The 23,005-nt window shown below is 39.1% G+C and overlaps 3 protein-coding genes across 5 annotated transcripts in view; 1 reads left to right on the top strand and 2 right to left on the bottom strand.

Moving 5' to 3' along the window:
* The window catches only part of LOC108890410 (tectonic-3), a 25,143-nt gene extending 6,460 nt beyond the window's left edge, over window positions 1-18,683 (top strand). The window contains exons 2-16 of one of the 2 annotated variants that reach the window (XM_051066244.1): window positions 9,967-10,100; window positions 14,768-14,988; window positions 15,374-15,488; window positions 15,579-15,676; window positions 15,868-15,980; window positions 16,104-16,212; window positions 16,420-16,532; window positions 16,628-16,666; window positions 16,916-16,990; window positions 17,073-17,192; window positions 17,269-17,367; window positions 17,475-17,578; window positions 17,687-17,834; window positions 17,988-18,122; window positions 18,225-18,683. In XM_051066244.1, coding sequence (XP_050922201.1) covers window positions 9,967-10,100; window positions 14,768-14,988; window positions 15,374-15,488; window positions 15,579-15,676; window positions 15,868-15,980; window positions 16,104-16,212; window positions 16,420-16,532; window positions 16,628-16,666; window positions 16,916-16,990; window positions 17,073-17,192; window positions 17,269-17,367; window positions 17,475-17,578; window positions 17,687-17,834; window positions 17,988-18,122; window positions 18,225-18,470 — 1,869 coding nt within the window. In that variant the 3' untranslated portion in view covers window positions 18,471-18,683. Of the gene's footprint in view, window positions 1-9,966; window positions 10,101-14,374; window positions 14,989-15,373; window positions 15,489-15,578; window positions 15,677-15,867; window positions 15,981-16,103; window positions 16,213-16,419; window positions 16,533-16,627; window positions 16,667-16,915; window positions 16,991-17,072; window positions 17,193-17,268; window positions 17,368-17,474; window positions 17,579-17,686; window positions 17,835-17,987; window positions 18,123-18,224 lie in introns of those variants that run through there. The other variant, XM_018687275.2, reaches the window with a different exon arrangement.
* Window positions 935-13,342, bottom strand: LOC108890411 (integrin alpha-M-like). Its single transcript, XM_051066242.1, is given in 34 exon segments — window positions 935-1,694; window positions 1,939-2,109; window positions 2,189-2,302; window positions 2,480-2,590; window positions 2,691-2,771; window positions 3,011-3,109; window positions 3,227-3,296; window positions 3,414-3,478; window positions 3,480-3,501; window positions 3,589-3,668; window positions 3,768-3,854; window positions 3,856-3,867; window positions 3,968-4,109; window positions 4,617-4,690; window positions 4,968-5,093; window positions 5,209-5,363; window positions 5,474-5,616; window positions 5,844-5,977; window positions 6,085-6,270; window positions 6,272-6,298; window positions 6,399-6,545; window positions 6,659-6,795; window positions 7,485-7,605; window positions 7,747-7,820; window positions 8,095-8,245; window positions 8,540-8,690; window positions 9,072-9,217; window positions 9,363-9,490; window positions 10,346-10,460; window positions 10,600-10,670; window positions 10,801-10,898; window positions 11,021-11,040; window positions 11,042-11,124; window positions 12,792-13,342. Coding segments are annotated over 34 exon segments (3,501 nt in total). The 5' UTR covers window positions 12,829-13,342; the 3' UTR covers window positions 935-1,571.
* Window positions 18,551-23,005, bottom strand: mto1 (mitochondrial tRNA translation optimization 1). Of its 2 annotated transcripts, none has more exons than XM_018687274.2 (13): window positions 22,838-23,005; window positions 22,396-22,601; window positions 22,035-22,234; window positions 21,785-21,902; window positions 21,172-21,470; window positions 20,869-20,981; window positions 20,578-20,768; window positions 20,312-20,442; window positions 19,884-20,088; window positions 19,551-19,722; window positions 19,326-19,435; window positions 19,048-19,205; window positions 18,551-18,879 (listed from the first exon to the last, which is right to left on the bottom strand). In XM_018687274.2, exons 2-13 carry the CDS (start codon window positions 22,583-22,585, stop codon window positions 18,709-18,711), a joined length of 2,058 nt encoding a protein of 685 aa, XP_018542790.1. In that variant the 5' UTR covers window positions 22,586-22,601; window positions 22,838-23,005; the 3' UTR covers window positions 18,551-18,708. The 2 variants fall into 2 exon arrangements, with proteins under 2 accessions (XP_018542790.1, XP_018542789.1); XM_018687273.2 differs by having other exon boundaries at window positions 22,396-22,598.

Raw genomic sequence — 23,005 nt, 5'->3', positions numbered from 1 at the left:
CTTTGGGTTTCCATACACAAAAACAAAATACTAACTCTAATACAGTCTAATTATGCAAACATTAGTAATTTCACTTAGATTCATTAATATAATTAATATAAGACATATGCTCTTTACTGAGTGACAAATGTAAATATCATCAGAGAGATGTTGTGAAAACGATACATATTTACACTAAAATTCTTTTCAAATAATGATTTAAGGGCTTAAATATGTAGTTTCTTATGTAGCCAAAGGACAAAATTATATTCTCTCATCACCACAGTTTACTCTTTTGTCTAGTATGCACCAGAGAAGGTAAGAATTTGTGGAAGGAAAACAGCAATCAAAGAAGGCCTATTAATAAAACAGCAATACGGTGCCATTAAAGATTAAGACAGAGTGTTTCCACCTTCACAGCTGTACAAATCTGCACAGAGGCAGAAGGGAACAACATGGTTGTAAGTGAACAGTTCACTGCCCCCATCTTCACCTCTGACACACTGTTCATCCTGTACACAGTAAACCTCACCTACAGCCAGCTCAGGCCTAATGTGACTCACATGATAGTTTTCAATGTGGCCAATATCATATAAAAAAGGAAAGTGAGTGCCCACCCACTTTTATTCTGATCTCAAACAGAAACCACAGGATTACAGGATTGTCTAAAACGTGTACATTACTATTATTATACCTTTTTTTTTATCACACTAGACCTACACTAAACCCAGGACAATCAATTTTAAATTGTATGAATACACTGTTTTTCATGATTGCTCACTAGTCATTGTCATTCATAAAGGAAGTAGTGCACGTCTTTTTCTAGTTGTCATGCAACCACCAAGGGTGATTTTACAGCTACAGGTTTTACAGCTGCACATTGTATAAATCATTTGACAATTTGACAACTTATACAGTCAATTAACCAGGTCAGTGGAATGGAGATGACACATGATACATGTAAAATACATTTATTAAAGACAGCTACATTAAGTATGCAGTCAGCTCATCAGTAATGTGTGTGGTGTATACATATATGAAAACCAGAAATAAATCAACCAAAGTCCAAACAGAATAAGTATCATGGAGAGGAGAGAAACTACAGACTACAGTATTTTGAAACATGCATAGTTTGAATATAAAAACAGTAATAACTGAAACTGAAATATAAAAGCAATAATATTTGACTGAAGACCAACAATAAGCCCCTGTGAAGTTCCTGCCACATTACAGCATTCATTTGGATTACTATAGCTGTGTTTGAAATCACTCCCCATGTAATATATGGTGCTCTACATTTACTCTCCACCATTTTATTTGAGATAATTTTTGTCAACCCTTGATCCTGTGTCACAGGGTGTGTTCATTTTGTGACACCTTCATGTTTTAGTCCTGATCCCCAGGTTTGGAACCTCCATTAAAGAAAATAGCGAGTGAGTGATTTCACTTCAGTGAATCAGAAGCTGTGGTAATGGTGCAGATTCACCAACCAGTGATAACAGAGCCACTGTATCTGTTGGTAGAGTTTGGTTGTTTTGTGGTGCAGTTGCAGTCAGCGGGTAAATGTTATGAATGTACCAGTAACCAGTGTATCAGTGAGATGTAAACTCAACTAATTCATGTTGTTCTGGCGTGGCTGCATCAGACCCTGAAACTGGTCTTTCTCCTGCATCTTTCTTAATCATCTCCTTGTATTTACTCTTGAAAAATCCAGCCTGAGAGCACAAAACAAAGAGAGTTATATAGAAACACTGCAATCCTGCATTAGAGCTGCATCATAGATAAATGAAAAGAATCAAATCAGATGAGAGAATAATAGCTGAACATTTGAAAATGAGACACTTATTTATTTTGACAGGTTGCATTTTGCAATAATGGGTGTGTATTACTGCACCTTATAGTGTCTCCATTGTCTCCATGAAGGTTCATAATAAACTGGAATTATATACAGTGTCTCACCTTATACAAGCCAGCAGTGAGTGCAGCCAGTAGAGCCAACCCTATCAGCATTCCTCCCAAGATCCCTCCCAGCGTCCTTCCCAGTGTTCCTCCCAGCGTTCCTCCTAGCGTTCCTCCAACATTCCCTTTGGTGAAGTCTGCTTCTGAATACACCTCTATCTCTGCCTCAATCTGAGAGGTGAAATGACAGAATGTGGATCAAATTCAAACTCATTTAAGACACAAACAAGAGAATTTCATGTGTAATCACCTTGCGAATGGGAGGGTTGTTATTAGACCCTGTTGAAAAGAAGATGAACTGGTTACTGTCGTACTCCAGACTGGCTGTGCTGGTCAAAAGGAACTTGGCGGACTTAAATCCAATCTGTTTGAGAGATAAAGAGGAGTAGGATGAGCCTTTTTCACTGATCTTTATTGATGTTCAAATTTATAAGAAAATTGTTATTTCTGAACAGATATTTTACCACTTTAAAGTCAGGACCACTGAATTATGTTAGCTTATAACTCAATTTGTTAAATATTAAAAATGCACATAAATTACCTGCTCTATCCATCCTGAGCTAAGGTTGGCAGAGATTATGTAGTTTTTTCTTTCCGATCTTCCCATGAACCTTGTGCACTTGAACACTCTGCACTTGGCTACAGAGCAGTCCTGTGGGTGGTTAAGAGAAGGCAGACAGCACAGGAAGCTGTAATATACATGTATATAATTAGATTAAATTCCAAATTGGAGATGGTAGAGGCACACTTACCACTACTTTATTTTTCTGTATCTGAGCAACAAAATCTGTGACATTAGGTTCGTCATCTCTGTCTCTTTGGCAGTCTGGAATCTGAAATAGAGTCGATTTATGTCAGTTTAAAGGTGCTATATGCAGGTATTTTAGTTTAAAACATTAGAAAACCAAGTAAAATTATCAACAGTATGTGAAGAAATAACTGTTTAGATGTTACAGAGAGAATTATTTACTGCAGCTGTTAATGCTAACATTGGCAATGTAGCCACCCATCCCTGAAGGTGTAGTTGCATAAACACCCACATAAAAGAACTTTTTGGGATGAGTAACTTCACCTGCAAACTGTTCGAATCCACCCAGATGTCTTTATCACCAAGCTTTACTGGCACCTTGATCACTACAGTGAAATTCAACGCTCTGATGTCATTTGTAACCTGACAGAAGGAGAGAAAAGAAAAGGATGGTACTTAAGAGGCTGCATTAAAGTCAAGTTTAAATGAAGGTCATGGACATTGAAATAATGTTTGATATCGTCATATAAGATATTTTACCACAATTGTTTGTTGGATTGGTTTCTGCAAATTATTCTTTCCAAAAGTGAAATTGGTGTAGCTGAGGGTACTAAACGAATTAAAGACAGACATATTAAAAAGCAATATTATGTAATACAATGTCAACTTAAAAATATTATTACTTTTTAATTCATTTTTGTCTTGTCTCATACAGAACAACACAAACCTTTCAAATGAAACAAATATGCTGTACTTCACATCAATCCATTCCTTTTTGTAAAGTTCACTTGAAAGGGGATTGATACTGATTCCCACTAAAAGAGAGGAGCGACATTAACTGTTGAACAGATACACATGGCGTTTGCTGTGCAGTATTGTTCTTATAGGCAGCTGAACAGTACCTGGTAGCGTTAGCCGTGACAAAAATCCTCCTCTCAAGTTGACTGTTGGTTTCAATCCCATAGGAGACAGTGAAGAAAGCCTAAAATTAAATGAATGAGAGAGCTCAGATTGCCTCAACATTTTGTTCAACTGTCTCTGCATCGATGAGGAGAGATGCTGCTTTATAAAAAACACAAACCTTAGCTCTGCTCTTGAAAATAGGCTTGTCAATTGTGCACTCTGTCTTTCCTCGTGATAAGCCATCTTCACTGTCCACAGAGTTGCACTTCAATTCTTCCCTGTATTAAAAACAAATGAAGAAAAGCACAGATCAATCAGAATTGGGGGAAGAGAGGATGATGATGATGTTATATACAGTCTATGATCCTGAGGCCTTACCTGCAGACTTGTGAACTTCCTGTAGGACAGCTCAGCTGGGTATGTGAGAATAACACGGCTGTTGTAGGAGTTTTCCTCTCTGTTCTCCACTGATACGGTGACATCCAACAGTTCATCAATGCCCACTTTAACCACTGAGGAACTGACAGATCATGAAAAAAAAAACCAAGTCTAAGAGTCATGTTAGCAGCTCTGTGAGGCTGTACGCAACAATACCTTCACCTAAATGCTAACATTAGCATGCTAACATACTGCAATACTGATAATAAGTAGGTATAATATTTGCCATGTTAGTTTAGTGTTTTAGCACGCTAACATTTGCTAATTAGCACAAAACACAAAGTACCACTTTGGCTGCTGGGAATGTCATTAGTTTTGAAGGTATTTGGTCTTTAACCAAAGCACTGAGATAACAATTCATCTTGAGTGGGACATGATGTGTGTACCAAATGTCATGGCAGTTCATCCAATAGTTGTTGACATATTTAGTGTTTTTAGCCTTGCTAGCAATGCCGCAAGCATGGCTCACAACATTATGTAACCAGCAAGTATAAAAAGTTTAGTTAAATGTGCAAAGTCTTTGCCCTTACAGAAAAGAGAAATTAAACATGTGTCAACACTCAGGTTAGGCCTCACTTTAGAATCTCACCTGGTGAAGTTGAAATCTACTTTCAGGTTATCTACACATTTGTTGTCAGTGCCGCAGTTGATCTCAAACCCTATCTGTGGAACCAAGCATGAGGTAAAACATATTTGTTAGAAAGAATAACAGCAAACAGCTGACAAACATATGACAGTTTAAGTCTGTCTGCTTCCTCTCACAAATAAATAATAATGATTCATAGCAGAACTCTAAATAGTAGCTGATTTACAGTGGTCAACTATGAAATGAATTCACAAAAAATAGTGGCCAAAGTGAACAGGTTTCTTGGCTTTATGAGTTTTGTTGTTCAGGTAATATTTATAAGAAAACATGTAAGTGTCTTTAAAAGTAACTTACAGGGTAAATGGCTGTTGTTTTAGCGTCCTGAGCGAGACTTGGTCTGAGATTTGTATCAGAGAGCACACCATCAAAGGTGAATCTGAGCTCATTGCTGAGTGAATTGAGAGCATCTTCTGGACAAGCCTGCAAGAAGAAGGCACAGTTATGAAATACTGTTTGTCAAGGTGAGGGTTGGTTTTGATTCAGTGTCTAATAACAGCATAGGTTATTAGGTGTTATTAGGACTTAAACAACTCACATCAATAAAGAATTTCACCCTGGAACATTGTCGCTGTCCTAAGTTAATAGCCAATGATTCTGTCTTCTCACGTTGTTTGTCAGTGATGTAAGCTCTGTTGTTTGGGACCTTACGAGTGGCATCCAGTGTGAAATCATAACGAATCGTTGCTCGAGCTGGAATAAATTAGAGTTTAATTTACCTGTTACTCATGCACACATATACAAATATTTAAATAGATGGACAGTGGCTCTGGTGGTTCAGAAAAGTGAGGCAAATGAGGAACCTGTGTTTACTGTGGAGACTCTGGACATGGTAAAGCAGATTTCAGCTGTGTTCTCCAGTGCGTTTGTGCAGTCATTGTTTTGAGAAGGGATTTCTTTTGGGCTGTATGACACTGTTACTTCTACCATTACTATAGGCTTTGATCTGGAGATGGACAGAATAGGAAAGTACATGAGAACAACCTTTGGCTCTGTGATTAATAATCCAAATGAATACCAAACTTATTCTTATTTTAACTGCCAGATCAAATATTACAATATTACAAAGAGACTGAATGATTAAAGATTTATTCACTCAGCACACTGAGAATGTAAACTTTATAAACCTTATGGTTTATAACATAATGAATGACGTGAGTATCTTGTACTAACCTCAGTAAGACAACTGTGCCCTTTGAACCCACCACCAGATCAGGCAGGCTGTCCACACTCTGGTCAAAAGATGACTGACTGATCGATATACCAAAAAACTTCAGTCCTGACTTTACTTCAGATGCAGGAATCCTCTATGTAAATGGAAATGATTTCATCAGTCAAACTGAAAATTGTATAGATTTTAAATACAGTGGAAAACAAAAGGCCTCACACACTGGAAGTGTTAAATCTCACTCACCTGTGAGTACGTAGAACGGACTGTTCTTCCTCCTTCACCGAGGAATATGTAGATGCTGCCCTGACCGTCATTCTCCAAAGGTGCTCCAACTGCCAAATCACTGAGTCCATCTGCATTAAGATCAGGCAGCACAGCAAGAGAAGAGCCAAACCTTCCTCTGTCAGATACACCCCCTCTCAGAACTATCCGGAGACTCAAAGTGACACTCGACATTCTGGTTGGATGAGAGTAAAGGATAAGAGTCAGTGTTTGCATGGGCATTAAAAACATACAAATATATTTATTTAATGGCTCCAAATAAAACTGTCATTTACCAAACGAACTAAACTGCAAACGTAAACTCTTCCCTCTCTGTCAGTGTCTGTGTACATGGGGGCAGATATGAGGATTAGGTCAGTGTAGCTGTCACGATCCACATCCATGGCACAAACCTCTGCCCCAAAATATTCACCAGTCTGAGACTGTGTAAGAAACAAACAATCACAGAACAATTTAAATCAAAGTATAAAACAACACCTTTTACTCAAGAGTCTTCACCACACAGACCATCCATCATCTCTCAGTAAATACACACCTGCCATGGATGTGGATCAATTGTCTGGCTTCTCTCGTTTTCTTGAACTCCCATCACAATTCCTCTGTGTTGATATCTTGGAGCACCAACAATTGTCAATGTGCCTTCTTTGGTTTTACCCACTGCCATGGAGTAACCTAGAATATAGGAGTCAAAGCCGTCAGCTAAAGTTTCCAAAGGTTTAGCCAATACAGCAGATTATCATTAGCTCTGCAGGGAACAAAGTGACAGCAATATAAATTAAAAATAACACAGTATGTGTTTAATTATACAGACTTAGAAAATAAAACGTGCTCTGGGTCACAACCTTGTTCTATATTCCTTACAGAAACCTTCATATTCAAAATATTCTTTTCTTGTCTGTGAGAGTGTTTGAGACCTAATTTTCTCAAACACTCAAGTCCATGTACCATGAACAATCTTCACATTGGTCTTCTTGATGACATTTGTAAAACCATCATCTTACTGGCTTTTTCACAACTCTTCATCATAACCAGTGTGCTCAGTGGCAGGTGTAGTATTTGTTTCTTCATTGGAACTGTTTTAGAGGGAAGATGGAGTGTCTTCTTTATCATAAACACTCTGCCTTTTTGGTGTGTGTTTCATGTGGGACATAAACTACATATAAACATAAAAATGCTTTTTGAGATGCTTCCATTTACTTTGTGACTCCTTGTTCCTCGTTTGCTTTTCTCCCGTCCCTTTTACAAACTCTCATGTTTGATCTATGTTTGTCCAAAAGATGGTAATGAAGAATTACAGAGGAGCAGTGCATTTACAAATCACCTCTGTATGCATTAGTTTGTTATTATTGTAATATTCTTACCCAGATAACTGTCAGGCTCCATAGACGTAGGCTCATATGAGCTCTGCTTCTGGCCTCGACTTGTGTATTTCAGGTATCCTCCTTTCCACTGGTTGGCACCAACAATAGCCGTCTGAACTCCCTGTGATTTAAACAGAAACTTGAAGCTAAATGCATGATAGATTCAAAATATGTTTTCTGTTGAACTGTGTTACTGGGTTTCTGTGTGTCTCAGACCAAACGTATTGTCCAGTGAATCTCTGGTTTGTTTTATTTTTATTACCCCTGGTATATAAGCAGCACTGAATCCTTCCTGAGCCATTTCCATTTTCAGTGACTCTCCACTGGACTGAGACCCTGTAACAGCAAAAGAAATGAGCTCTTCACTTTCTTAATGCCTCATGAGACTACAGTCTGTATGTAAGCTGAATTTACAGTTAAGGTTTTATTATGGCCAATCATTAGTTTTTTCTGTTAACAGTGTTGTACAATAACATACAATAACTAGATGTTCAGCTTGAAATGAAACTCTCCAATAAACAACAAAAAAATATTCACCGTTTGCTTTTTGGAACCAGAACATTTACAGTAAATATGATTTGAAGCTGTTGTGGTTAGTTTACATCTGTACCTTCAATAGAAAAGATTTTGTCCTGCAGATTCTGTCTTATTGCGTCAAGTGCGTTAAAGTTCTGTACTTGAAACACATGATTTGTCGAGGGATAAGATGCAATGGTATCCAGTTCCTTTTTTGCTTTGGGTTTGCTGAATGCAGCCCCCACCTAGAGATTTGAGAAAACATATTTGAGTTGTTTCACTGTGCACAGAGTTGATTGTTACTGTTAATGACACTGATAAACTAAAGTTTTGCCATGTATTAATACTGAGTCATGTATATGTATCACTCTCAATTGACTGACAGTTTTAATAGACAACTTTACAGAAATAAATCTAAGATAAAACTTAACTAATGACTGAAAAATGTGAACTGTATGTCTTAGTTAAATGTATAAAACACAAAAAAGGACTATTTTTGAAAAAACATTCTACACATTTGATTTAAGAGACAAACGTACCCCAATAGTAAATCGAACAATCTTTTTACTCTCAGCTAAGTTCGCTGCATTTGGTAATTCTTGAGGGTCATTAGATTCTCCATCAGTAATGACTATCAGGATCCTCTTCACATTTGATCTGGAACCTCTTTCTGATGTGAAAACATTGTTGCTGTCAAAAAAGAAGAATAAAATTTTTACTGTGATTTTTGTAGTGTTATAAAGTTAATGGCATGGATGTGTATGTTAAGATTTTGTCACTTTGCTGGACATCTGCAATTTGTTTGTATCTCAAAATATGTGCATAATCTCAGTGATGCCAGTAAAGAGTTTGATTTTCCACATTTAGCTCTGCCAGTTGTCCAGGAATGTAAATAAATAAATAATTTTAGGGGTTAATGGGTTTGGGACTGTGGAAAAAGAAGGTGTATAGTTCATCTGTTATTATGTGGATCAGCTTTAACAGACACTGAATATAAAATTCCTGAGAAGCTTCTGTCATGGACAGGAGGTACAGACAGAAAATCAGCATCATGGTTATAATCATACTTACACCACGGATTTGATGGCCTTAGCTGTGTAAGTTCCCCCCCTCATTTGATTTATGTAATCAATGTTAGACTCCCAGTTTCCGGATGTGAAAAAGTCATCAAAGTAATAGTGGATATGAGTTGAATTAGAATACTGAGCGACAGCAAACTGCAAAAAGAGGAGAACAATTATAATAACATAAATATCTAACAGTTGTGAAAACAGTCACAAATTGTTTTTCAACATTTCTCCAAAAATGAATTCTCTGAGTCTGTGCAACAAGTAAACTGACAGTGAGAACAAAGTCTCTTACCTGTGTGCCTTTTCCCACGAACGAGCGGACCAGATTTTTCACAAAAGTCTTCATTGTTTGAAAGTCTTGACTGGATACGCTGCCTGAACCGTCCAACAGAAATGCAATGTCTGCTTCAGTTCGACACTCTGTCAAAGACACAGGTTAGAATCAGTTAATCAGTTTTTCCAAACTCATTCCAGGCTTCTCACTAAATGAACTAAACCTATATTAACATCCCTTAACGTCCCCTTGAAGACTTTCATTATACCAACATTATGTAGGTGACTACATCAGTCATATCTTTTTATTTTTTACTGTGTGTTTTACAACTGTAAATATAGTAACTGTTGATGCTAAAGTGTTCTGTCAAATTATTGGACATAATTGAATCATAACATACACAAATCTGACATAAGAAACACAAGAGGTGTGTGGGTTGACATTTAATTATAATGACTAGGAAGGAATTAAGAGAAAATATTTGACATTCATTTATTTTCTTTTTAATCTAGACAGGCTTCTAGAGGTGTTCCTAAAACTCATGTCAAATATATAGCTTTAAAGTTGTGACCACTGTTATAATTGCAGATATTTAATTGATATTTTTCTTTGGTATCTGCAGGCAGTCATCATCCTACAGAGACCTGCTTTTAAACTAAACTCATCCAGTCTCAGCAGAACCAGTGACCTGAGTTCAGACCTCCAACAGTCCTGCAGCGTACAACAACAAGATACTTCAGCCCAGGACTACATACGGTAAGACTTTAAACTTTACCTTTATTTCTGCAAAAGGTTTGATGCCAAAGTTAGTTTTATTATTTTTAGTTTAAAATTCATATGATATTCACCATTGTTTTAGTTTATAGATGATAACACTAATTTAACACACACTTGTTGTGTGTACATCTCTGGAAAGAAAAAAAAGAACTTAATTATCAGACCTTTTTCACCGCTGCCTTTATTATGGGTACATTTTCACAACCTCAACATAGTGTATTTACCTTGAAGTGAAGAAGGCACTGGAGGTCCAAGACGATCAGACCGGTCTATCTGAAAGCACACACCGTTGTACATGGTGATACTTCTGCAATCCTTAGGGATGGTTGGGCCACAGACCTGAAAAGAGACAAGATCACACCCTGATTAACAGACAAAACATTTTCAAGCTGCCAGAAGATGAGAGAGACAGAGAGGATTACTGACTGATCTCTGCATCACTATTAACAATATTCTGTAAATTTGTAGTTTAACTCACCATAGTGTTTTGTGTGGTGGGGTCAACTATCATTGTCAAACCAAGGGACATATTGACTGCAAAATTTGGCACTGAATCGAAAACATTTAACAGATATGTTAAGACATATGTAATGTTTAAGTAATACAAATGTTTGGTGGCAAAATACTTCATAGGTTTCTGTACTTTCTGTCAGGACATTTAGAATGAATAGTTGCCTACCTTGAACTTGTAGATTTTGGCAGGTTCCAAGGGAACACTTATATATTTGCCCCCTTCCATCCTGTGAATACTGTTCCAGGGGAGCACTGACAAGCAAACTGAGGAAATAAAACCAGATAAACATGTGAGTCCAGTGAGCACAGTGTAGCTAAATAAACCCAGTATTTATTATATTAAATACTGTATATTTCTGTCCTCACTGCAGTGAGACATGACTTACTCTGACTGTCTTTGCACCACCTTGGTAGCCAAAACCTGCAGCTGTGGTACTCCAGTACTTCCAAGCCACAGGATCGACATTGAAACAAAGTGCAATATTTAGCACTGAGAAATGAAGAAAGAAAGAAAAAGTCAGAAGTCTGATTTGTGTGGAGGTGTGAACTGATGTCTACATTGTTTTTTTTGACAACACCACTAGGAAGCAGCAAAGTCACAACATTTCATTTCTAAACATACTTAACATACTCATGTCAGCAGTTGGCTGATCTGATTGACCAGGAGGGTCTGGCACAGTGTAGGTCCTTACTTTTCTTAAGTACAACTTTAAGATACTTGTAGTTCTCTTGATTATGCATTTTCTATCTACTCCACAGCTTGGGAACAAATATTGTACTTTTTACTTCACTACATTCTTCTCATGACTTCAGTTTAACAGTTACTTTGCAGGTTAAGATTAATAATATACAATATAATCAACATTAAATAATGATATGTAGATTAAGGTAAGACTCAGTCTCTCCCTAGGGGTGAATTCATGAGTTGACATCGCAGCAGTAAATAGTTAAAATTAGTAACATCTTTATCAACTGCATTGTTAAAATGATGTAGGCTACACATTATTCTAAAATGAGCCATTCTATATAATGAGTGCTTGTTTTAATTGAACCTGACTTAAATGATAAAGTTATATTTTTACTGAAATATTCTTCAAACAAAATAGGCAGTGTGGTGACTTCAGAGGCTAACTTACTTACTACCTTTCGTCATCCCAGGAGTTAAAAACTTAATTCTACAGCACTCCCATGTTTAGGAGTATATATTGTTCAAAATGAACAATGTACTAAGACCAAAGACTCACAACATCATTAGTAGTGAACTTGACATCTACTGTTCTGATCTTTTGTATACTAATTAGGAAGAGTTAATACACAACCTGACCTCACAAGTTTGTATACCCTGTGAAACAGTAATGAAATATGTAAAATGATCTCTCTAGGTTTCCTAAAATTCTCAATATGTTCTTTTCATTAAAAGACATTTTAGTGTTGGAAAAAACAAAGAAAAAACATGAATTAAATTCCGCTGTAAACATGAGAAATTACATTACAAACTAATGTATTTAATACATATGTTATAATTATATATATGCATTCCTGTTCAGAATGACCATATACATTTTAATTTGTTATACTGTACAGTGTTTTGTCAAATTAGGGGAAAACTCACCCCAAAATCAAAATGCATCCTAGCACCTTGATCATTTCATCATATTCAAACACATAAAAACCTTTGATTTAGCAACAAACAGCTTTTGCACATGTATGCCTTCTTTCTCTCTGCTGTTTTTGTACATTGTGGTCAGGCTCAGAGATAATAAAACAGCTGCATTAATGCTGAGAACTTGTGTAGGCGGACTGTTTTTCCACACAGAACCCTAGGGAATCTATTAAGAATCAGACCAATAAGCAGAATCAATAATGGCACCGGTACCAATAAAATCGTATCAGTTCCCATACCTAGTCATAAGCCTGTATCAATTGAGGTTTTAACACCTGTGATTGAATTGTTTACAATACTGAGGCAGATTTTTATGTCATGTAAGTTTTCTACATATTGTCATTATAGTCATTAATCCTTTAGCCCTTGTGCTTCCATCGTGCTATAGGAACATAACTTACAGCTGAAAATGTTATGTTATGTGAAAATGTTAATCATAAATATTTATAAAGAGACAATAAAAGACTAAATCAGGAGGTCCAAACTTTTCTTACCTGACAAGAATAGTGTAGTAATAATCATCCAGTCCATTGTGTTATTCCCATGGAAAATGCTAATGCTGTGATGTATGCTCTGAGCTCTTATAAATGTATTTGGAAACTATGGGAGATAACTCTACTGCTTCTAAGAGTAAGATATCGAAAGTAAAATGCACTAACAAAAGGCAGCCAGTTAGAGGGAATCCTATGGGTGGGGTTACTCCTTCTTTTTTAAGTTTAGCGTTCTATATGCATGCTTTCACTTGCACTAAGCACAAGCATTGTTTAATTCTGATTCAACTCTTCAATAACTTATTTTTCAAAGACCCCTCTGTCTAACATTTCTGTTAATGGTACTGGAAGCAGCCTACCCCTAAAAACAAACAGCACATATACAGAAAACAAAACTTTTCAACTGCTCAGTCAACAAAAACAAAATCATAATCTCAGTACAAACCTACAGTCATGCTGTCCATTAATGTCAAGACAGCACTTGGCTAATCTGATTGAGCGAAAAACATTTGAACGCACAGCAGCTGTGTGCTAAAATGCAAAAGTTAGAAGCAAATCTCTGCCACGAAGACTGTGTACTTTTTTCTTTTTTTCATATAAACCTTTATTAAACATCCTCAGGAAACAAATAGACATTATTATTGTTAAACTCACCCAACAATAATTCCAAGCTGCATACTTTAACCAGAAGAAACAAACTGAAACTAATACAAGTAATAATATATAATAATAATATTTAAAAATCTACAACCTAAATTAAGGCACCATCCTTCCTATTACAAGCCATTGTACCATCTAAATAATTTTGTTGTTGCATAATGTTGCTTTAAGACTAAAACTTATCAGTAGGATACTTTCCTTTTCCTGGATCTGACCAAAAATCACATCATTTCTAATGCCGAATGTGTAGCCAAGCACAAGCACTCCATCTACCCCACTACATTTTGGATGAAGCTTTGTACTTTTACTCCACTACATCCATCTGATGACTTCAGTTTAATAATTACTTTGCAAGTTAAGATAAATAACACAAAATATAATCAACAAATAAATTACAATGTTTTATTATAGGTTATGAGATTAAGATTGGTTGGGTGACTTCACAAGTTACCCAACAAATAATAGACACATTATTCTGAAATGGGCCATAATGAGCATGATGAGTACTTTCACTTTTGGTACTTTTAGTACTTTATATTTTGGTGCTAATATGCTGCTAGTATGCACACACAAGTAGGAGAAAAAAACATATTGCATACATATTTTAACATGAATGGACAACAACAAACAATGTCTATGTACAAGTTATTACAAATTTGTAACATTTGTTACAAATTACAAATATAGAAACATGGAGTATGAGTGGAAAAAAGATGTTACTAAAGTTTTATATTGTATTCCTCAAACAATAATATGCAGAAAAATTAGATGTGGTAGCTGACCTCTTTCACCCTTGTATTAGTTCTAAAATTGTGATATTATCATTATGGGTATAGCAATTCTGCCTGCATGAATTTATCAAGTTGAAAAAATATATTTCCTCTTTGCTACAGGTTTTACGGTAGCAGAACCTTACAAACGGAAGTCTCCATGACAACTTCCTTGGTAACAAGAAGTTTCCTCCCCAGTTTGTTTGTGTCTGGCATATTCAGCTAAGTACATCAGTGGAAGCTGTCCACTATGTTACTCGCTTAACGTTGTTCCATTTCATTGTATACATTCACGAGTTTAATGCTCTTGTGAGCAACAAATTATTCAACCTAATTTTTACGTTAACGTTACTTAACAAGCTAATCAGCTAAGCTAGAGTCCGCTGGTGCGCGCTGTTCACCATGTCTCTTTGAAGAAATGAACTCCCGCCGGTGGTGTCGTTCACTTCACTTATTTATCATCTTTTATGCACGGTTGGCAAACGCAGCCACAGAATCAGGTTTGTCTTCAACCGTGAGTGTCGGCACAACAAATGTGGGGTCTTTCAGCTCCGCGACCCCTGCTCCGGGCGGTACAGTGGCCGTGGACTCCACAGGTGTCGGTACCACAGAGGTGTCTGAAGCTCCCACTGGTGACACTGAGGCCCCCACTGTATTCACCGAAGCTCCCACTGTATTCACCGAAGCTCCCACTGTATTCACTGAAGCTCCAACTGAATCCACTGAAGCTCCCTCTGCATCCACCGTCCAACCTGTGGTGACTTCAGAGGGTAACTCACTTCGTCTCGTCACCCCATGAGCTAAAAACTTTAGTTCAGCCACTTTTTTTAAATCTGCAGCAGTCTTTTGTTTGTCAGGCCAAGCAAGCCTCTTGTTTTGATGGTTTTATAAAGCTTTCAGAGCACCTCCATGACCCATCAACCCCCCCCCCAGGCCAGCTAGACTTTTTTGAACTCGTCCCCCTAATTCATTTTTATTGATCTATGGCTGTATCTTCTGTTTCTAGGTGCCTCTATAGTGCTTCCTAGTAATTAAAATAATAATGTTGCATTTCTCAGGTTTAAAATTGTTTGCTTTTTAAACCAGTGAGCCTTGTAAACATTCTGTACATTTACACAAAATTTACTAATATATATCTTTTCTGTTGTTTTCCAGGTTGTCTCTGTGATTTAATCCCTGATTTCTGTGACATTGGCTGCTGTTGTGACACACTCGATTGTGGTGTTGCTAACCTGAGTACGGTTTTCACTGGATGTCCACAGAAAGCCATGTAAGACTTGTGCATTTCTGCTAAAGCGCACACATAAAGTGCACATTTTTAACATTGAGAAGTGGAAATTTATATTTATTTATTTTACAGATCAGGAGTTTGCATTGAGAAATGGCTGATGTTCAGGGCTAACGTGGATTCATCTCTTGTCACTGTGACTGACTCCTTGTTTTGTGTCCGATCTGAAGGTAGTAATAATTTAACAATTCAAAAACATAATATAATTAGATTTAAAAGCTTTAATAATCACCTACTATAACCAGGGAAATCAATGATAAAGTTACAGCTAATTTCATAAAAGCCTATCAATAATCAACACATAACTATACCCCATGAATGCTGTTAAAAACCTGCATTTTTTTCCAAACTGTCCCAACAGATAAGGCACCCCAGTCCCTCCAAGCTCTACCTCAGTATCCAGCTTTGGGGGATTCACACCACTTCTCACCACCAGCACCTACAAGCAGCAGCTACAGCAGAGCTTTCTACAGGGTAACAGAAGATTTCTGTTCAAGTATTAAAAGTGAAACTGAGTTTTGAGGATGTAGCCAGTAGTAAAACAAAGTTGGAGAGTTGATCTTAAATAAATGAAATGCACATTTTTCGTTTTTGTAGGCTGATGATGTTATCCAGACATATTTCTCCAGCTCGTCTGTGCGGGGTCTCCTTCGTCAGCCGTCTCCAGGGGCTGCTGCTGAGTTCTGCATCAACCGCAACCCTACAAGTAAGTTCACAACACGTAAAAAGTACAGAGTATATAAAACTATTAGCAAAGATCATCCACACCTCATTGAATCCAGACATTACATCTAGGTTTTGTGTCAGGGACTTCCTCCTGTCAGAATTGCTATAAGAACAGTATATTAGACCTGTATATCACAACCATATTTACCTACTTCTCTAATAACTTTCTGTTGTCCTCTGCTTGTAGAGTTCTTGAGGTCTGTGTCTCTGTCTTGTACCAGCATGTTGACTCCTCAATCCTGCACCACAGACCCAAATCTCAACGCCCACTCCTACTTCTCTGACTTAAGTTTGATCAAGGTCAGCAAGTCCATATGCATTAAATGTAATTATGTAGATAATTACTGGTGAGAAGTTCACGGCAGGAAAACTAACATTAATAATTTTCATTTCAGATTCCAGTAGACGAGACGGTACAAGTGTCAGACTTTCTGGTGAGTCACTGATTGTACAGCCGTATGTGATGTCAACAGAAATAAAAGTCAGCCTACAATCTCAGCAGCTAGCACAGGCATGTGTGGTTTTCTTCTGTGTGTTATAGGGCAAAAATACTCACAGCACAAGAAGTGTGGCCTCATGTTGATTATTGCTGAGTGCATAAATCATTAAATGAACAGTTAATGTCATGTAACAACATATTTTTTGTCTTATAAAGTAAGATGCTGAACTAACTCTGGTTTCAGATCCCAGTCACACCACTTTCTGACTGGCCTGCACCAAGCCAACAAAACAGCTCCTGTATCAATGTGGTGAAAAAGGTGAGTGGTCACACATGTTTGAAGTCACATGTATTTAAGGTCATAGTGACGCATCAAACCCAACTCTGCTTTTTTCCTGTAGGTGGAGTTTGTCATAGGATACACAGGCAGAGGAGAACTCACGTATGCAACTGTGAACGTAATCTTCGCTGATGTGGATCCAACTCAGTCACTGTTGCAGACACACTCTGTGCAGTTCCAGGTAGCTTATTAAAGCCAGAGACACACAATGAAGTATGGACTCAAACACTGACATTAATGCCATTTGTCTCTTGCAGCTGGCCACGCCGAGCCCCACTCCAGGCGGACCAATCCCTGCAGTTGGACTCAGAGCGGGATCTACTGTCATTGGTCGCTTTAATGGAGAAGTGACAGCTGTATCCTCACCACTTACATCACGAACGCCTACATTAGTTGTTAAATTTTATGTATCCAGCTCAGTTTAAGGTCAGTCATGCATCACGGTTCCTTGACAGTGAGTTAGGTGACCACACAGAGTGTGTCACCGAGCGGGGAGTGTTCCTCTGACCCCAGCAGACGAGCCCCCATCCTCTTCACACACAACACCATCACTGGCTGCACATTCAGGTGAACCCTCACTATTTTGCTTCACCACCATCATCTTTGGTTTTAACTGATGTGTTTTTTGCATGAAAGAGTGGTGGAGTCATTTCAGTGTTTCCGTGTGCTGTTTAGATCCCCATCTAATGACTGTACAGAGCTGCGGTCCCAGATTTATGGGATCCTGCAGGGACTTGCTACTCCCGACGAGCTCGCCATGAACTCAGGCTCCCAACTGAGCTGGACAAGAGTCATCACTCAGGAGTGTCCTGTCAACCTGCAGGTACATCTGAAACAGGAATCTGAAGTACTCACAGAAGAAAGTTTACTTTGAGTGTCATGTTTTTGTGACCTCTGTCCTCACAAAGTTACTGTGTTGAGTTACAGTAGGACATGTTCCCCTGTTCACAATCGCTTATTTTGTTCCCACTCTCAGGAAACATGTGAATCAGGCTGCCTCCTCCCCAACTCTCTCTCTATCCGAGTGCTATGGGCTCGCCAGGGTCTCTTACATCTTCCCCAGAACTACATCCTGGGGGCCAAATACCTTTTCAAGTGTCAAAATTTCAAGGTAGGCAGCAACAAGTTTTAAAAAAATTATCTTTTCTGCGCAACACACACAGTTTAACATCCTTGAAAACATCCTTCTTCTCTCCTCCTCCCTCTTCTTCAGTGTCCTGTGTCGTCCCCTATCTCTCTTAACACAGAAGTGACGTTTGTTGACACTACTGTTTACCCAGAACGCCCCAGGGGCTTGCCGCAGCCTGACTGGAAGTTTCCATTCGGTTTCTTCACTAGAGGCGCTGATGAGCTGGACGGGCACATTGTTATTAACAGCAGTGACACTGAGAAGGTCACATGGAGTTTAATGCTGTTCACAGTCGTGTTGCTAACAGGATTAGAATTCTTCACTAGGTAGCTGAAGGTAACAGCGGAGCAGTTTGAGAAGTCTTGAGGGCTCCTTAATTTGAGGATAGGATTTATATGAATGAACTGAAATGGATGTATTAGGGTTTATTTTGCTCAGCTTTTTTTTAAACAATATTAAGAGAATGTAGTATATACTGTATCATCCTAAAATACCTTAATTTATGTGTTTTGTACATTTTCAGGAATACACAGTTTTTTACAAGTTTACAAGTTTATGAGTCATCATTTCACTGAGGTAAAGATGCATTTCTTGCACACAGCTCCTCTTCTCTCTCCTCCTTTTGGTCTGGTTGGTTTCTGTGCGTTCTTCTTCCCCTTTGTCCTGTGTGCTGGACGTAGCGGAGGAGATTGACCACTGCAGCAGGAGTCATACCTTGCAAACGTGTAGCAGCACCCAGCTGGAGAATGAAACATAGTATTAGTTGTACATTAATTCATTTTTGTGTAACAGCACAAGAGTTAATTTAACCGAGTCGACTGGAATATAGGCTCTTCTGCAGGTAGACAAAATGATTTTACAGGCATTTTCAGGTCTTTTACAATATACTCTGAGTGTCCAGACTCACTGTGCTGGGTCGAACTCTGTCCAGAATCTCTCTGACTTCCTGAGACAGTGACACTGGCAGAGAGAAATAATCTATGTCCTGTGGGAGAGTCATGTTCTCCTCCTTCTGAATTCTCTCAATCTCTTTCTTCTGAAGGTCACAGTGAGGTCTGTACACAGCTACATACACACAGATAGGAGAAATGTTTTATTGAGAAAGAGTTACTATCTAACTATCTTATGGTAACTTAAATGGCCAAGAATTATGACAGACATATGTGATAGTGAATCAGCTTTTACCCTCTATATTGAGTCTTTGAGAGAATTCCATGTAAGGTGAAAGGCACTCTGGGAAGACGGATGCCAACATTTCAAAGGACACGTTGTTGTACTGCAGCAGATCCATGCCACTGAAAAAGAAGCCGCACAGTAACAGTCAGGACCTGAAGCTCATTATTTCTGACAGTAACTTGAGAGAAAAAGTTGGACGTTCTCAGCGGGAGGCTCCACGTGTTTGTCACTCACGTCAGAATCGTGCTCTTGCTCTCACTTATGCCGATGTCCGGCAGCTTTTTCCTCCACAAGTGGGTGGACAGAGTGAGAGTCTGAAGGGCTGCCAGTGCATCCTGCAGACCGTCCCTCACTCTCACAGCCTCCTGGTAGCGCAAGGAGGACACACATCTCACCTCCTCAAATCCTGACAGAGAGGAACATTCATGAGAGAAGAAAAACTAAAAGACAGAAAATAGCAAACAACTTGTGGGACCTCTCGTGACTCTACAGAGGTACACAGAGCTGGAGCAATAGGCAAATAAAGTTATTCTCATGCTACTATAGTAACTGAAGTCCCAGACCTACCTTTCAGCGTGAGGCGGAGGTCAGCGTTGTCCGGCCTTAGAGAGGTTCGAAACTCAGCCCGGCTGGTGAACATGCGGTAGGGCTCTGTAACGCCTCGACTCACCAGATCATCAATGAGAACTCCAATATAGCTCTCTGTTCGAGACAACGCCACAGGAGGCATGGAGAGTGCAGAGCGGGCAGCGTTCACCCCCGCCCACAGCCCCTGCACAGACAGAAAAAACATTTTCATCCACTTTAAATAGTTATATGTTGATGTATAAATAATACTACTTACAATTATGAATGTATTAAGAATTGGAGTCACACAATTTTGACTGATAGTCATAAAGGATTTAATGCACATAATTGATTTATGCAGTAGTAGAATAGTATTATTTCGTATTTTAATGATTATAAAGTTAAATGTAATATAAAAATACAGCTACCTGTGCAGCAGCCTCCTCGTACCCTGTTGTTCCATTGATCTGACCGGCCAGAAAGAGACCCTGAGTGCTTTTCACCTGCAGGGCAGGGCTCAGCTGAGTGGGACACACAAAGTCATACTGCACACCATAACCTGGAAAACCCCCAAAACAAGAGACATCCACAGACTCTCAGATCCATAAACTATTGTACGGATATTATTTAGACATCTCTGCTTTAACATCTCCTGTAAATCACTCGTAGATCAAACAGGATACAGTCAGTATACCAGGTGTGTGGATCTCAGCTCTGTGCAGGGCGGGGATTTCTCTGATGAGGCGGAGCTGCACATCAGGGGGCATAGTCATGGATAAACCCTGTGGGTACAAAAGGTCAGAGTTCAGCCCCTCAGGCTCCAGCCACACCTGGTGCCTCCGGCCTGGGAAGCGAAGCACTCGCGACTCGATGGAGGGGCAGTATCTGACAGAGACAAAGCCTGGAGTTATTCCTGTAGAGTTTCAGAGCATGCTGTTTAACATTTACATAGTGTGTGTGTGTGTGTGTATGTATGTGTGTATACCTGGGACCTTTGGTGTCTTGCTGTATGTGACAGTTGAGATGAAGACTCTCCCTCACCACTCTGTCCACGCCAGGTGTAGTATGGGTCAGGTAGCAAGGCAGCTGCTCTTCAGGCTTCAGAGTGTTTCATTTCAAAATATTAATTAATTAGAAAAGATACTTATTGAAAAGTTAAAGAGACATAATGTCCTTTGTCAACAAACTCACACATCTTAGAGGCGGCGCTTGTTAGAATGTATACACTAATGAATAATCCAATAAAATAAAAGAAGAACTTTTTAAGAGTACTTCACATAAACTTTACCTTGCAGCGTGTGTGTGTGTTGAGGAAGCTGAATGGAGTTGGATGACTGTCAGGGGGATGAAGATTAGTCAGGCTGAGGTCTACCGTATCCTTCACAATCCTTGGAGGGGTACCAGTCCTTAGTCTGCCTATCCTTAGCCCCAGCCTCTCCCTCAGCGTATGGGACAGCCCAGCACTCGATGGAGCATCTCCAATCCGACCCCCGGGGGATGTGGTCTGGCCCACGAAGAGGGAGCCGGACAAGAAAGTACCAGTGGTGAGAATAACGGAGCTGGCCAAGATCGGGTGGCTTCCATTTGCTGGGAAGATGTTGAAAGAGGTGCAAAGAGATCATAGAGGCTACTTCTTTTCTGTAATTACCAACCAATACTGGAACATTTTGAAAGTGTATAAACATGCAGTTTACTGGTTAGCACACAGACAATGATTTTATAAGTATAATATAGAAATATAAATATATGAATTTATATAAAAATGCACCTGAATTTTTAACCTGCTGATCACAGTGATAGTACATTCAATGTGCAGGATGTACCATTTAAACCCTAAGTGTAATGGTGGGATAAAAATATTTAGGCTAAATGTTGACAGATATCTGTCTTTTGCTTCCTACCCAAATGTATCCCTGTAACTCTGTGGTGTCCAGGCTCCTCTGGGTTTGGTTCTGTTACCAGCAGCTCCTCCACTGAGCCCTCCAGCACTGTCAGCCTGGGAGTGGACAGCAGCTCAGACTGAACCAGAAACAGCAGGCAGACACACAAACACAATGTTTTTTTTTTTTTACATTTGTTCACAGACAAAAATTTTGTTGAACTGAACACAGAAAACTACACAGCCTCTCTTTACATCTGTGCATGTGGCACCTGAATGAATTCACGGTAGCGTTGGCGGTCCAGCTGGGCCCTCGGGCCCCACACAGCAGGGCCTTTGCTTCTGTTTAGGATGGAGAAATGGATCCCAGCCCAGTCTCCTGCTCGACCGCACAGCCCATCCAGAGCATCTACCTCCTTAACAAGGTGACCCTTCCCTACTCCGCCCAGAGATGGGTTACAGGACAGGGCACCTGGGGGAAAGTGAGGGAAGAAATCAACTGTCTGCTTCTGTATTTTGACAGAAAAAGCTCTTAGTTGTTGTTCACACCAAAATCACCAGACCTTGGAGTCAAATTGCACCAAGAGGAAAATAAGGAGTCAACTATCTATTTATCAAAGCCCTTTCTCTCACCAATGGTGTTTGTTTTCTGTGTGACCAGGAGTGTCTCAGCTCCCACTCTGGCTGCTGCCGCTGCCGCCTCGGTCCCCGCGTGACCCCCACCCACCACAATGACATCATACTGCTGTCTGGCAAGGTGACTGGCACGCCTGGAGACCAGGGACAGGAAACTCTGCAGAACGGGGGGCTTCTTTGTCAACATGTGAGATGCACACCTGCTAAAGTCAAGGTTAGATGGTCAGAAATGGGAACACAAAAGCAAAAGTATATAGGTAACGCATACTCGAGTAGTTCCTTCAGAGATGTAAACATCTCTACAAGGAGGTTTTCCATCCATCTCTAAGGATCAGATGGACACTGACATTTCTCATGTACATACACCCAACAGTACTGCATTAGTACGTATGTATAGATCCACTGCAACTAATTAATCACGTGTATTAAAGATACATACAGTTTCTTTGGCAAATGACGAATGTGGTCTTGTGATTAATTTCCAGGTCGTTGGTATAAGAAGGTCACATTTAAGGAAGAAAAGATCCTTAGGGAAATTACAAAACTCCTGCTAAGTAATACAAATGCTCTTTACGGAGGCGGCCATGCTGTTTTGCACCTTCCACCC

Source organism: Lates calcarifer, linkage group LG23 (genome assembly GCF_001640805.2).
Source record: "Lates calcarifer isolate ASB-BC8 linkage group LG23, TLL_Latcal_v3, whole genome shotgun sequence".
Lineage (NCBI taxonomy): Eukaryota > Metazoa > Chordata > Actinopteri > Centropomidae > Lates > Lates calcarifer.
Note: the sequence above shows the minus strand (reverse complement) of the source record. Positions and strands in the feature narration are given on the sequence as shown.